Source organism: Trichomycterus rosablanca, chromosome 10 (genome assembly GCF_030014385.1).
Source record: "Trichomycterus rosablanca isolate fTriRos1 chromosome 10, fTriRos1.hap1, whole genome shotgun sequence".
Classification (NCBI taxonomy): domain Eukaryota; kingdom Metazoa; phylum Chordata; class Actinopteri; order Siluriformes; family Trichomycteridae; genus Trichomycterus; species Trichomycterus rosablanca.
Window position 1 is genome coordinate 5724551 of NC_085997.1, and position 15631 is coordinate 5740181.

The 15631-nt window shown below is 41.8% G+C and overlaps 1 protein-coding gene across 1 annotated transcript; it reads left to right on the top strand.

Annotated features, from left to right (window-relative positions):
- Positions 1-2798: 2798 nt before the first annotated feature.
- On the top strand, positions 2799-15614 carry gdpd3b (glycerophosphodiester phosphodiesterase domain containing 3b). Its single transcript, XM_063003572.1, has 10 exons — positions 2799-2943; positions 4314-4356; positions 7306-7441; positions 7519-7564; positions 7691-7809; positions 8275-8364; positions 14216-14349; positions 15172-15231; positions 15335-15386; positions 15473-15614. The coding sequence occupies exons 1-10, from the start codon at positions 2799-2801 to the stop codon at positions 15605-15607; spliced, it is 960 nt and encodes a 319-aa protein (XP_062859642.1). The 3' UTR covers positions 15608-15614.
- Positions 15615-15631: the final 17 nt, after the last annotated feature.

A 15631-nucleotide genomic window follows, 5' to 3' on the forward strand; every position in this document is an offset into this window, starting at 1 on the left:
GTAAGAATAGTTAAAGCAAACATCATGCTTTTGACTACAAGTTTCATAGAGGCTGCAAATGTCTCTTCAACTATCAATACACAACATAATTCTTAGACTCAACCCTGCCGCCCAACATATTTATATTTATTATTTCTATAAACCTGCGTGAACAAATTCCAGGGCCCCATTTTACCTTGCCTGTCTTGCTGCTACATATTTGTTTAGAAGTCAGAAGTCGTAGCCCTTTTATTTTTACTCTTCACAGATCAGGAATCAACCAAGGGCCTTCATGGTAGTACCGTCGACCTAAATTTGAGCCTTGCCTTCACTTAATGTGTCTCTAAATCTCTTCTAAATCTAAATCCAGTGTGCTGGTTGGTGGTCACGTCATGACCAATATTCCACTATGTAGACCATCTACTTAAATTGTGACTTTAGTGACCTTGCACCAGCATAGATAGACTCTGAATCTACTTTCTTTCTGATCAGGATTAAATCAAGTTCAGCTGTTCAATTTGACCTTTAAAACACGAGCCTCTACCTAAGGAACGGTCTTAAAACTGAGCTCAGTGTTGTTGTAGTTGTTGCCGCTTGATGGGGGGGCTATGAAAGGCACACTGGGAAGGAGGAAGTCGAGGTGTGAAAGAACTCCTCCTGCGAAAGTTTGTCCCTCCGGCGCTGGGGTCGTCACTTCACGATCAGCGTGGGAGGCTGTGGGGTCAGAGTGGTTTGGTTTAATGAGCTTTAATGCGTTTACGATTGGACAGGTGTGCCGCTTCAGCTACCGGTCGTGCATTAGTGGTAATGAGTGTGTTTTTGCTTCTGAGGGGCCAAGTGTGACGAGGATAAATGTGTTTACTGGGCCGTTTAGCTGCGAACTGAAAATCGTAGCACGTTAGTGCTAAACAGTGGTGTATAAAGTACCTGAAAGCCATACTTGAGTAAAAGTATAAGTATCTTACCAGAAATTTACTTTAATAGAAGTAAAAGTCACCTTTTAGAATATTACTTAAGTAAAAGACTAAAAGTATCTGATGTTTAATGTACTTAAATATCAAAAGTAATTGTCTGATTGTTCTTTTAAGCCTGTAAACCTTAATAATTAACCTATTTTCTTCCTTCCATCTGAACATGATTTGTGCCACATCATGGTTATAATCAGCTGTTGACATCACCTGTTTGAAATCATGTCAATGTAAAAAAAAATATTAGCTAGATATCTGAACAATGTTAATGCTAATAATAAGAAATAAAAAACAATGATGCTGCAGCTTTACTGTGTTAAACATTCTTAACTAGTGTGTTTGGTGAGGTTGGACAGGGAGGTTCTGAAATGCTGGTATTTCTTTTTTTGGGGTCTTTGGGTGAACGACACACTTCACTCTGATCGCTTTTACAGAACGTTTATTTGCACTTGCGCAGATTTGCCAAACCTGCGTGCAGTCTGTCAAACTAGTGGTGTGCGATAATGCAAAATTTGGTATCAATCCGATACCAAGTAAATACAGGGCCAGTATCGCCGATACCAATACTGATACTTTTTAATAATTAAGGTAGATGCATCATCAAATCGCTAAATCTGAATGAATTTTCATGACCTTTAGGTATATTTAGGTATATTATTGTAATACATACATTTTTTGTAAGTAGCTGTACAGTACTAAAGTAGTCCAATTAGGGTTGTAGTCCAGTAGGGTTGTAGATAAATTCAGTTGTTCATACAACGTAGTTGTGTTTGCTGGGTGAATACATTTGTAAATTTTTAATAGTGACCGAATATACAGGTATGTGTCCTTGGTAATAAGATAAAATAAAAATTAAAAATTAAAATAAAAAATCGATGCTATTCTGTTTATATTTATAAGCACAAAGTCAAAATAAAAAAGCTCTTATTCATCAAAACACAAACACACAGGATAAGAGGGCAGTGGTTAAGGTACTGGACTAGTAAACAGAAGGTTGCCGGTTCAAGCCCCACCACAACCAAGTTGGCACTGTTGGGTCCCTGAGCAAGGCCCTTAACCCTCAATTGCTCATTGTTTTCAGCTCATTGTGTAAGTTGCTTTGGATAAAAGCGTCTGCTAAATGCTGAAAATGTAAATAAGAGCCTCACTACGCATGATCTGATTCATTTGAAAAAAAATTGGACTACTTAAGTACTGTAACAAAGTATTATTACTTCGTTACTATACACCACTGGTGCTAAATACGTGCTAAGTCAGTGTTACAATACATTTTCCTATCACTTGGATTTATCATTCGTTGATTCTGAATGAATAATAAGGAACTATATAAGGAAATGTCTTGAGATGGGTCTGAATCATATTTCGGAGATCCGTATTCCCCAGTTATTGGGTTTAGCGTTGCGTAAAGCATGACACAGCATGTCTCCGCCGTGGGAAGTACGAGACTGTGGTCTGTGGTCGCCATTGTATCATGCAGGACTTAATTTTGAAACCAAGTGCTGTGCAATACATCCTAAAAAGGATATCGTGCCTTATTGTTCATCTTTGTCCAAAGAAAATGGGACTATTTTCTGGTAAAGGGGTCATTAGAGGTCATAAGTCCGTGACGTGTGATGCGTCTTGAGAAACGGAAGCGTTGCAGACGCTCATCAGTGGTCAGATCATATTTTTGTGACTTACCTGACCATACACAGCATGCCTCCGACAGCCGTGTACGCTCACATGCTACCTCACACGCTACATTGGTCAGGTCATGGAACAACAACGTGATAAGACGTCAGACTGCACATATAAATGATCCTACCGCCCAGTTCTGGACCATTTTATGACCCCGGTGGACCACTGTACACGATGGAGATTGTTCTGGGCATCGAGTTGTTATTCTTGGGTGTAGGAGTGTACGTCGTAATTTCTCTGTATTTGCTTTACAATCCGCATCTTCTGCACAAGAAGAAATGCTTAGCCTTCTACAGCAAGCACATTTCTCACAGAGGGGGTGAGTAAAGCTCTGTTTTTCTGATTCTATTGACAGAGTAGGGTGTCCATACCATACGTCGAATGGGTGGATGGACCGTTTTCATCTGCCTTCAAGGCCTAACGCCTGGACGGACACGTATACGTCCTCCTTTGGAGGCTAACCGGATGCTCGTAACATCGATCATTGGCTTAAAAGAGATGACTGTGGTTTCATTGGTGTAAAACAGGGTTTTAAGTGACTATTATTTTGTCCCAGGCAACACAAACGAAATATATTTAATTATTAAAATGAGAGGCAATCTGGTCCCACTGTGGTTTACAAGATGTAACATAAAGCATCCACAAGGGCACAGCACTGTGACAGTATACTGTCTAAGCAATTAAGCTTTAAGGGCCTTGCTCAAGGACCCAACAGTGGTAACCTGGCATTGGACGGGGCTTGAACCAGCAACCTTTTGATTACTAGTCCTGTACCTTAACCATTGAGCTACAACTAGCAATTTTATTAATACTTAATAAATAAAATTGGTGGCAATCTGGTCCCACTGTGGTTTACAAGATGTAACGTAAAGCATCCACAAGGGGGTGTTTGTGTACACGTTCATTTTGTATTTATGTGCCTGTTAACGACATTTAGCAGACGCTTTTATCCAAAGCGACTTACAGCACTGTGACAGTATACTGTCTAAGCAATTAAGCTTTAAGGGCCTTGCTCAAGGGCCCAACAAGTGGCAACCTGGCGTTGGACGGGGCTTGAACCAGCAACCTTTTGATTACTTAATTACCTTAACTGCTGGGCTACAACTGCCCTAAATTTGTTGATTTAATTATTATTATTTTTCTCAGCGACCTATGTTTTTGGCTCACGACCCATGTGATTAAAGCCACCAGTTTCGGCCGCTCAGGTGGCGCAGCGGTAAAACACACGCTAGAACACCAGAGCTGGGATCTCGAATACGTCCGAGCGGCCACATGAACAACGATTGGCCTGTTGTTCAGATAGGGGTGGGATTTTAAAAGCCGGATAGGGTCTCCCTCATAACTGATGCAACTATGGCCTCTTCTGGCTGATTGATAGCGCGATACCTGCACAGAGACGGGAAAAGAGTGCATTGATCGGGGTGTGTCTCTCCGTACACAGTGCTGATCCGCATTGCACTCGTCAAAGTGTAGGTGATAAGATGCATACGGCTGCTGCCCACGTGTCGGAGGGGGCGTGGGTTAGCTTTGTTCTCCTCAATCGGAGTGGGGATCGCATTGGTGGAGAGGAAGCGTGACGCATCAGGCAACTGGACTGAAATCTTCTGTCGTTTAGCACACTGACAATGATGATGATCGACTACAGCGTACCACAATGCGCCATTGTTTTTTTTTTTACTTTATACACAGGTGCTGGGGAGAGGATAGAAAGCACCATTGAGGCTTTTACACAGTGAGTACCATTCTCTCTCTCTCTCTCTCTCTCTCTCTCTCTCTCTCTCTCTCTCTCTCTCTCTCAAAGTATCACTTCTATTCAGTTCAACTTCATTTGTTTGTTTTACCACTGATTCACGGTCAAGGTAGGTCCAATTCCCTCTGCGAAACGATGTAGGAAACACCCCGGACAGGTCGTCAGTCTAATATCGTATCTCCAATTAAAATGAATGCACTTCTTTGGACTGTGGGAGGAAACCGGAGCACCCGGGGGAAACCTACACAGACTCCAGACAGAAAGAACCCGGGCTGCTCCACATAGGAACTGAACCCAGGACCTTCTTGCGATTTCTGTGTGGAGTTTGCATGTTCTCCCCGTGTCCGTGTGGGTTTCCTCCGGGTGCTCTGGTTTCCTCCCAAAGTCCAAAGACGTGCAAGTGAGGTGAATTGGAGACACTAAATTGTCCAAGGTTCGATATAACTGATGAAACCAAAGTGTAAAAAACATGACGTTAAAATCCTAATAAACAAACAAACTATCCGCTAACCAGGGTCTTTACACAGCGTTTGAAGACCCCACCCACATAGTCCGGTCATCCCGCCCTAGCAGACACAGTGGCCAATTATTGTCTGCTGAAGGCACTGCCAATCATGCCCGCTAGATGGCGCCCAGCAATCTCGGCTGAATCTCGGCGCTGGTGTGCTAGCGAATGTACATTCTTTTAAAGAAAACGGGAGCTATTTTACCAAGCAGCACTTTTAATTCTTTAATCTTACATATTTAAAATGCTAATTATAGACTTAAGTCAAAGGACTAAAAGGTGGGTAGCACTTTCGCCTCACACCAAGAAGGTCCTGGGTAGACCTTCAATTCCCACACAGAGTGGTCCAGTCATGTTAATTGGAGCTATTAAAGATGCCCTGAGTGTGAGGGTGTGTGTTTGCCCTGTGATGGACTGGCGACCTGTCTGGGGTGTTTTCTACCTTTCGCCCGGTGAATCGGACCCGCGGCGACCCTGAATACGAAGCACTGAAAGTACACTTTGATCCTTGTAAGACAGGAGTCTCAAACCCGCGGCCCGCGGGCCGATATTTTGTGGCCCCCGACATAACGTCAAAGTTCACCGTTAGTGCGGCCCGCGCGGTTTTCTCACACGCACCTATTTTGCCGAGTCGTCGCGCAACTCTTTACCCTTCGCATTTGATTATTTCTTTCACTTGGCAACGTATTAGCAACGTCACTTGGCTGAAACGTGATTCAGAGCGACACCAAGTGGAAGGAAAATATATCCTGTCAGCCAGTGCAAGGTACGGAGGACAGAAAGGTGCGATCGCAAAAGAAAACGAATTTACCAAGAACAATTTAATCAAAAAGAGCACGAATTTAAAATATATAAAACAGACAATGCACTTGATATTAAGAATTAAGAGAGGTGAGGTAACATGGACACCAGAGTTAGCTCAGTGGCGGAGAGATTTGGTAGAGCAGAAGGATGTGTAGGATGTAAACAAAAAGAATAAAATCTAGATCACTTTATTTATGAATGTGAAATGCATAAACACCTGAGAGATAAATTTAATAATGTATAATATATAGAAAGGGCTTTCTGAATAATATCCCAAACACTCAGGTATTGGGCAGAGGTGGAAAGAGTACTAAAATATTGTACTCAGGTAAAAGTACTACTACTTTAAATAATTTTTACTGAAATACGAGTAAAACGTTACTTTGTGTTAGTAAAAAAAAAAATTCTTAACAATAGGGGGAGTCTCTCCTGTGTAATGCAAACAGGACAAGTGGATATATCTCACAATAGTTGTTTTTAATTAAAATATAATAGAAAAAACATGTTGATAGAACATGTAAAACATTTAGGGATGTGTAATGTGTCATTTTAGAACAGAACATCCCATAAAACATTTTCAAACTGTATAACCACTGAAGTTGGCATTAATTGTGGATTCTATAGAGCAGCCTTCTTTTCATCACCAACAAATACCAAACAACAATCATACTGCAGATCTCATAACTCAAAACAAGTCAAGGTTACAAGTGTCGTGACGTTCACTAAGTGACCCAAAGAAAACCTTCAAGATGTAAGACAATTCTGGGAATAATGGATCTTTGAAGGTTTCTGGCAGCAAAGAGTAGGTAAAAGAAGCCCATGTTCTGAAGAATTGTTCATGTTCTGAACTGTTATTAATAAAGATTGAGAAGTTTGGATCAGTTGTACTTTTGTTTGGAATACCTGAAACCCTTTTTTTGTGGAATACTTAATACCCAGCCACTCCTAGACTCTACCTCCAGCAGTAGGTGTTTTAGAATGGAATATTAGAAACCATGGTCAGACCTTACGCTGGCGCAGTGGGCCCTGGGTTCCTCCTGGTGCAGGACAGTGCCCGGCCTAATGTAGCCAGAGTGTGTAGGAAGTTTCTGGATGACCTGCCATTGACTGGCTCTCATGTTCTCCAGACCTAAATCCTATTGAGACTATCTCTGGGACATTATGTACACAGATTAGACATAACATTATGACCACCTTCTTAATATTGTGTTGGTCCCCCTTTTGCTGCCAAAACAGCATGGACTCCCTAGACCCCTGAAGGTGTGCTGTGGTATCCGGCCCCAAGATGTCAGCAGCAGATCCTTTAACTCCTGTAAGTTGTGAGGTGGGGCCACCATGGATCAGACTTGTTTGTCCAGAACGTCCCACAGATGCTTGATTGGATTGAGACCTAGAGAATTTGGAGGCCAAGTCAACACCTCAAACTCGTTGTGCTCCTCAAACCAAACGGCCGGGCAGTGGTAGCTTGGCGGTTTAAGTACTGCACTAGTAATCTGAAGGTTGCTGGTTCAAGCATCAAATGCCACAAATGTAAATGTACCAGTGCATTAGACACAGCCAAGTAGCTCCACAGACTGTCCAGGAGCTCATTGACGCCATTGACCCATATGTATGTGATACAGTGCTGTGGAAGCTGGAACCGAGATGTTTGAACTGGACTGTCATTTAACCCTGGATGGTTATGTGGTTGTGTCCCACGACAACAATCTGGAAAGACAGGCTGGACATGATACCTGCATCTCCTCACTGGCATTACATGTAAGAAATGTACAGATTCCTATTAGATACCTATTTATGGACCATAATAGAACATGACGAATGCATTTATATTTTAGGACCTGCCGCCCTACAAAGGAAAGCTTGAGGTCACGTTCTACGCTGGTAAGTTAACATCACTTAATATGCAGTACAAAATGCTGGGCTATAAAGTGTATATAAACTCAATTGAGCATACAATGAGTATACAATCACTGACTGAAACTGACAATCCTTTGATATTTCGATCAGGTCACTACAGCACGGGACAGGACCGGAGAATCGTCCCGCTGGAGGACGTCTTCCGGATGTTCCCGCAAATGCCGATAAACATCGAGGTCAAAGAAAACAACGACCTGCTGATCGAAAAGGTATCTGCAGTCATGCTCAGCTAATGACTGATTATCTTCATCCAGCATGACCTGTGACCTGTGTGATAGGAAGTCAATGATGGTCTGGGGAGGCATATCCTTAGAGGGTCAGTGCAGGACAGTGCCCGGGCTCATGTGGCCAGAGTGTGTAGGCAGAAAAAGTATTATGTGGGTGGTGGATCATTCTCAGCACTGCAGTGACACTGACATGTGTCCTGGGCCCCTAGTGGGCCGAATTGTGCATAACGACAAAGTCATGCTGGCTATAAATCTCTTTCCACAAAGTTAGGAGCATGAAGCATGTTACTTATTTCATATAATGAACTGTACAAGATGCCAGTGAGGGAGGCTGAACACCAGAACCCAGTCATTAGTTGGGTTTTGAACACATCCCTAACAATGTACTTAATCTGCTGAGAACTTGAATTAATTTTAACATGAATGAAAATGCTGTGTTTTTTTTAGGTTGCCTCCTTAGTCAGAGAGTACGACAGAGAGAACATCACAGTCTGGGCCACTGATGACTCCAGCATCATGGCAAAATGCAGAAAACAGGTACAGCATTGTGGAAAGAGTTCTGTAATCTATCCATCTGTACACATGCATATATAATTATAATAATTTTATACATATATATATATATATATACATATATATATATATATATATATATATAAATAAATGTCATATTATGGCAAGCCAAACAAGAAAAAATATAGCAAACACTGATATATATAGAATGAAAACCAATATATATGGAATGAAGCTAGAGTTTCATTCCATATATATCGGTTTTCATTCCACATATATATCAGTTTCATTCCATATATATCGGGTTTCATTCCATATACAGTGTATCACAAAAGTGAGTACACCCCTCACATTTCTGCAGATATTTAAGTATATCTTTTCATGGGACAACACTGACAAAATGACACTTTGACACAATGAAAAGTAGTCTGTGTGCAGCTTATATAACAGTGTAAATTTATTCTTCCCTCAAAATAACTCAATATACAGCCATTAATGTCTAAACCACCGGCAACAAAAGTGAGTACACCCCTAAGAGACTACACCCCTAAATGTCAAAATTGAGCACTGCTTGTCATTTTCCCTCCAAAATGTCATGTGACTCGTTAGTGTTACTAGGTCTCAGGTGTGCATAGGGAGCAGGTGTGTTCAATTTAGTAGTACAGCTCTCACACTCTCTCATAGTGGTCACTGAAAGTTCCAACATGGCACCTCATGGCAAAGAACTCTCTGAGGATCTTAAAAGACTAATTGTTGCGCTACATGAAGATGGCCAAGGCTACAAGAAGATTGCCAACACCCTGAAACTGAGCTGCAGAACAGTGGCCAAGATCATCCAGCGTTTTAAAAGAGCAGGGTCCACTCAGAACAGACCTCGCGTTGGTCGTCCAAAGAAGCTGAGTACACGTGCTCAGCGTCACATCCAACTGCTGTCTTTAAAAGATAGGCGCAGGAGTGCTGTCAGCATTGCTGCAGAGATTGAAAAGGTGGGGGGTCAGCCTGTCAGTGCTCAGACCATACGCCGCACACTACATCAAATTGGTCTGCATGGCTGTCACCCCAGAAGGAAGCCTCTTCTGAAGTCTCTACACAAGAAAGCCCACAAACAGTTTGCTGAAGACATGTCAACAAAGGACATGGATTACTGGAACCATGTCCTATGGTCTGATGAGACCAAGATTAATTTGTTTGGTTCAGATGGTCTCAAGCATGTGTGGCGGCAATCAGGTGAGGAGTACAAAGATAAGTGTGTCATGCCTACAGTCAAGCATGGTGGTGGGAATGCCATGGTCTGGGGCTGCATGAGTGCAGCAGGTGTTGGGGAGTTATATTTCATTGAGGGACACATGAACTCCAATATGTACTGTGAAATACTGAAGCAGAACATGATCCCCTCCCTCCGGAAACTGGGTCGCAGGGCAGTGTTCCAGCATGATAATGACCCCAAACACACCTCTAAGACGACCACTGCTTTATTGAAGAGGCTGAGGGTAAAGGTGATGGACTGGCCAAGCATGTCTCCAGACCTAAACCCAATAGAACATATTTGGGGCATCCTCAAGCGGAAGGTGGAGGAGCGCAAAGTCTAGAATATCTGCCAGCTCCGTGATGTTGTCATGGAGGAGTGGAAAAGCATTCCAGTGGCAACCTGTGAAGCTCTGGTAAACTCCATGCCCAGGAGAGTTAAGGCAGTTCTGGGAAATAATGGTGGCCACACAAAATATTGACACTTCAGGAACTTTCACTAAGGGGTGTACTCACTTTTGTTGCCGGTGGTTTAGACATTAATGGCTGTATATTGAGTTATTTTGAGGGAAGAATAAATTTACACTGTTATATAAGCTGCACACAGACTACTTTTCATTGTGTCAAAGTGTCATTTTGTCAGTGTTGTCCCATGAAAAGATATACTTAAATATCTGCAGAAATGTGAGGGGTGTACTCACTTTTGTGATACACTGTATATCGGGTTTCATTCCATATATATATCGGGTTTCATTCCATATATATTGAGTTTCATTCCATATATATCGGTTTCATTCCATATATATCGGTTTCATTCCATATATATATATATCGGTTTTATTCCATATATATCGGTTTTCATTCCATATGTATCGGTTTTCATTCCATATATATAGGGTTTCATTCTATATATATCAGTTTCATTCCATATATATCGGGTTTCATTCCATATGTATCGGGTTTCATTCTATATATATCAGTTTCATTCCATATGTATTGGTTTTCATTCCATATATATCAGTTAAATTCCATATATATCGGTTTTCATTCTATATATTGATTTCATTCCATATATATTGGTTTTCGTTCCATATATATTAGTTGCATTCTATTAATATTGGTTTTCATTCCATATATATATCGGTTTCATTCCATTTATATCGGTTTTATTTCATATACATTAGTTTGCTATTTTCATGCATATATACATGCTATAAAAATTTACATATACTTGTGTATGTATATATATATATATATATATATATATACAGTGTATCACAAAAGTGAGTACACCCCTAACATTTCTGCAGATATTTAAGTATATCTTTTCATGGGACAACACTGACAAAATGACACTTTGACACAATGAAAAGTAGTCTGTGTGCAGCTTATATAACAGTGTAAATTTATTCTTCCCTCAAAATAACTCAATATACAGCCATTAATGTCTAAACCACCGGCAACAAAAGTGAGTACACCCCTTAGTGAAAGTTCCTGAAGTGTCAATATTTTGTGTGGCCACCATTATTTCCCAGAACTGCCTTAACTCTGCTGGGCATGGAGTTTACCAGAGCTTCACAGGTTGCCACTGGAATGCTTTTCCACTCCTCCATGACGACATCACGGAGCTGGCGGATATTCGAGACTTTGCGCTCCTCCACCTTCCGCTTGAGGATGCCCCAAAGATGTTCTATTGGGTTTAGGTCTGGAGACATGCTTGGCCAGTCCATCACCTTTAACCTCAGCCTCTTTAATAAAGCAGTGGTCATCTTAGAGGTGTGTTTGGGGTCATTATCATGCTGGAACACTGCCCTGCGACCCAGTTTCCGGAGGGAGGGGATCATACTCTGCTTCAGTATTTCACAGTACATATTGGAGTTCATGTGTCCCTCAATGAAATGTAACTCCCCAACACCTGCTGCACTCATGCAGCCCCAGACCATGGCATTCCCACCACCATGCTTGACTGTAGGCATGACACACTTATCTTTGTACTCCTCACCTGATTGCCGCCACACATGCTTGAGACCATCTGAACCAAACAAATTAATCTTGGTCTCATCAGACCATAGGACATGGTTCCAGTAATCCATGTCCTTTGTTGACATGTCTTCAGCAAACTGTTTGCGGGCTTTCTCGTGTAGAGACTTCAGAAGAGGCTTCCTTCTGGGGTGACAGCCATGCAGACCAATTTGATGTAGTGTGCGACGTATGGTCTGAGCACTGACAGGCTGACCCCCCACCTTTTCAATCTCTGCAGCAATGCTGACAGCACTCCTGCGCCTATCTTTCAAAGACAGCAGTTGGATGTGACGCTGAGCACGTGCACTCAGCTTCTTTGGACGACCAACGCGAGGTCTGTTCTGAGTGGACCCTGCTCTTTTAAAACGCTGGATGATCTTGGCCACTGTGCTGCAGCTCAGTTTCAGGGTGTTGGCAATCTTCTTGTAGCCTTGGCCATCTTCATGTAGCGCAACAATTCATCTTTTAAGATCCTCAGAGAGTTCTTTGCCATGAGGTGCCATGTTGGAACTTTCAGTGACCAGTATGAGAGAGTGTGAGAGCTGTACTACTAAATTGAACATACCTGCTCCCTATGCACACCTGAGACCTAGTAACACTAACAAATCACATGACATTTTGGAGGGAAAATGACAAGCAGTGTATATATACAGTGTATCACAAAAGTGAGTACACCCCTCACATTTCTGCAGATATTTAAGTATATCTTTTCATGGGACAACACTGACAAAATGACACTTTGACACAATGAAAAGTAGTCTGTGTGCAGCTTATATAACAGTGTAAATTTATTCTTCCCTCAAAATTAGTCAATATACAGCCATTAATGTCTAAACCACCGGCAACAAAAGTGAGTACACCCCTAAGAGACTACACCCCTAAATGTCCAAATTGAGCACTGCTTGTCATTTTCCCTCCAAAATGTCATGTGATTTGTTAGTGTTACTAGGTCTCAGGTGTGCATAGGGAGCAGGTGTGTTCAATTTAGTAGTACAGCTCTCACACTCTCTCATACTGGTCACTGAAAGTTCCAACATGGCACCTCATCGCAAAGAACTCTCTGAGGATCTTAAAAGACGAATTGTTGCGCTACATGAAGATGGCCAAGGCTACAAGAAGATTGCCAACACCCTGAAACTGAGCTGCAGCACAGTGGCCAAGATCATCCAGCGTTTTAAAAGAGCAGGGTCCACTCAGAACAGACCTCGCGTTGGTCGTCCAAAGAAGCTGAGTGCACGTGCTCAGCGTCACATCCAACTGCTGTCTTTGAAAGATAGGCGCAGGAGTGCTGTCAGCATTGCTGCAGAGATTGAAAAGGTGGGGGGTCAGCCTGTCAGTGCTCAGACCATACGCCGCACACTACATCAAATTGGTCTGCATGGCTGTCACCCCAGAAGGAAGCCTCTTCTGAAGTCTCTACACAAGAAAGCCCGCAAACAGTTTGCTGAAGACATGTCAACAAAGGACATGGATTACTGGAACCATGTCCTATGGTCTGATGAGACCAATATTAATTTGTTTGGTTCAGATGGTCTCAAGCATGTGTGGCGGCAATCAGGTGAGGAGTACAAAGATAAGTGTGTCATGCCTACAGTCAAGCATGGTGGTGGGAATGCCATGGTCTGGGGCTGCATGAGTGCATCAGGTGTTGGGGAGTTACATTTCATTGAGGGACACATGAACTCCAATATGTACTGTGAAATACTGAAGCAGAGCATGATCCCCTCCCTCCAGAAACTGGGTCGCAGGGCAGTGTTCCAGCATGATAATGACCCCAAACACACCTCTAAGATGACCACTGCTTTATTGAAGAGGCTGAGGGTAAAGGTGATGGACTGGCCAAGCATGTCTCCAGACCTAAACCCAATAGAACATCTTTGGGGCATCCTCAAGCGGAAGGTGGAGGAGCGCAAAGTCTCGAATATCCGCCAGCTCCGTGATGTCGTCATGGAGGAGTGGAAAAGCATTCCAGTGGCAACCTGTGAAGCTCTGGTAAACTCCATGCCCAGGAGAGTTAAGGCAGTTCTGGGAAATAATGGTGGCCACACAAAATATTGACACTTCAGGAACTTTCACTAAGGGGTGTACTGACTTTTGTTGCCGGTGGTTTAGACATTAATGGCTGTATATTGACTTATTTTGAGGGAAGAATAAATTTACACTGTTATATAAGCTGCACACAGACTACTTTTCATTGTGTCAAAGTGTCATTTTGTCAGTGTTGTCCCATGAAAAGATATACTTAAATATCTGCAGAAATGTGAGGGGTGTACTCACTTTTGTGATACACTGTATATATATATATATATATATATATATATATATATATATATACACATATATATATATAATTTTACTGCCATATGTATGGCCATGTATATATACATGCTACATAAATGTGTTACATATATAATTATATATATATAATTGTCATGTCGATATACGATATATATATATATATATATCTGTGACATAACAATCAGTATAGGTGCTGCACAGGTCTGTCAAGCAAGGTTTGATCTTTGCATTTGGTTAGTCTATGTAATATTTAACCTACTTCATTTCAATCCTGAAAATTTGCTGACATTTTGTGTTACTGGACGCACAGAACCCCTCCATGCCGTACAGCTTCACCATGAGACGAGGGATTCTTCTCCTGGTCCTCTACTACACTGGCCTTCTGCCCTTCGTACCTCTGGGGGAAAGTCTACTCCAGTTCTATCTACCCAGGATTATCAACAGGTCAGTTACTTCACCTGTTAAAAAGGAAGAAAATTTTTATGTGACCTAATTGGAGGGCAATAACATGCCAGGAAGTTTTTGCTTGGCTAAGCCATTGGCTGGCACAAATTTGACAAATGAATGATGTTGCTGTACTTTTTTACTCACCTAATATACACTGTATGGATAAAAGTGTGTAGCCACCTCTCCTAATCATTAAGTTCAGGTGTTTCAGCCACACCCGTTGTTAACAGGTGTAAAAAACCAACAATATAAAAAAGTCAAGTTTAAAAGGCATTGAGTTTCAAGGTATATTTCCCATAAGGATGTGTGGGAAACGTTTTACTGCGTTCCAGCTCAGCTATGCTACCGATAGGCCAGACAATAACTGGCTTGTCCGAAGAGTGAGAGTGCCAAAGAGGATTCCTCATAACTGCTGCAATTATTGCTGTATAGAGACGGAGATAATGGAAAATAATGGAAATCAGTGTGTGACTCTGTGCACAATACGGATCTCCATATGGCCATATGAACTCGTCTGGCGCAGGTGAAAAGAAGCTGTGCCTATTGCACACATATTGAAAAGGACAGAGTAAAGGAAGCAACAAAATGCGATTGTGTAATTGGATACAACTAGTTTGGGGAAAAATTTGCATATATATTTCTATATTACACAATATTAGGAAGGTGGTCATAATGTTATGCCTATTCGGTGTATATATATCACAGGGAAAAAACGTAAAGTACTTATTTAAACGTGTATATTAGGCAATTAGGCAATAGTTAACTGTCCTGATGAACGTGATCCTTGTGCTGATCTTCTCACTATATTTATTCTTACAGAACTTATATTCCAGAGGAGTCGTATCTTAAAAAACGATCTGTGGTTTCTCTGATTGAAAAGTAAGTGACCCCTTTTTTGCCCAATCAAAAGGAGCTGAAACGTCGGTTTCATAGTAAAAATGATGTCAGATGTTTTGAGTGATCATGGCTTATCTGTACCCAGGTTAACAATGAGACCGTCTCTGTTTGAACACTTGGTGAAGCGAGGAATGCAGGTGTGTGTCTGTGCTTTTTATTTTAATCAGATTTGAATACATTTAAATATGTTGTACGTTCACCTGTATGTCATCCTGGTTCTCAGGTGCAGCTGTTCGTGTGCAACGAGGAGAGAGATATCGCTGCGGCTTTCGCGCTCGGAGCTACGGGAGTGATGTCTGATTACCCGACCCTCCTATCAGACTACCTACAAAAACGTCCATCACTTCCCTCTATGTAGCACATTTTATTTCATCCTGACCAT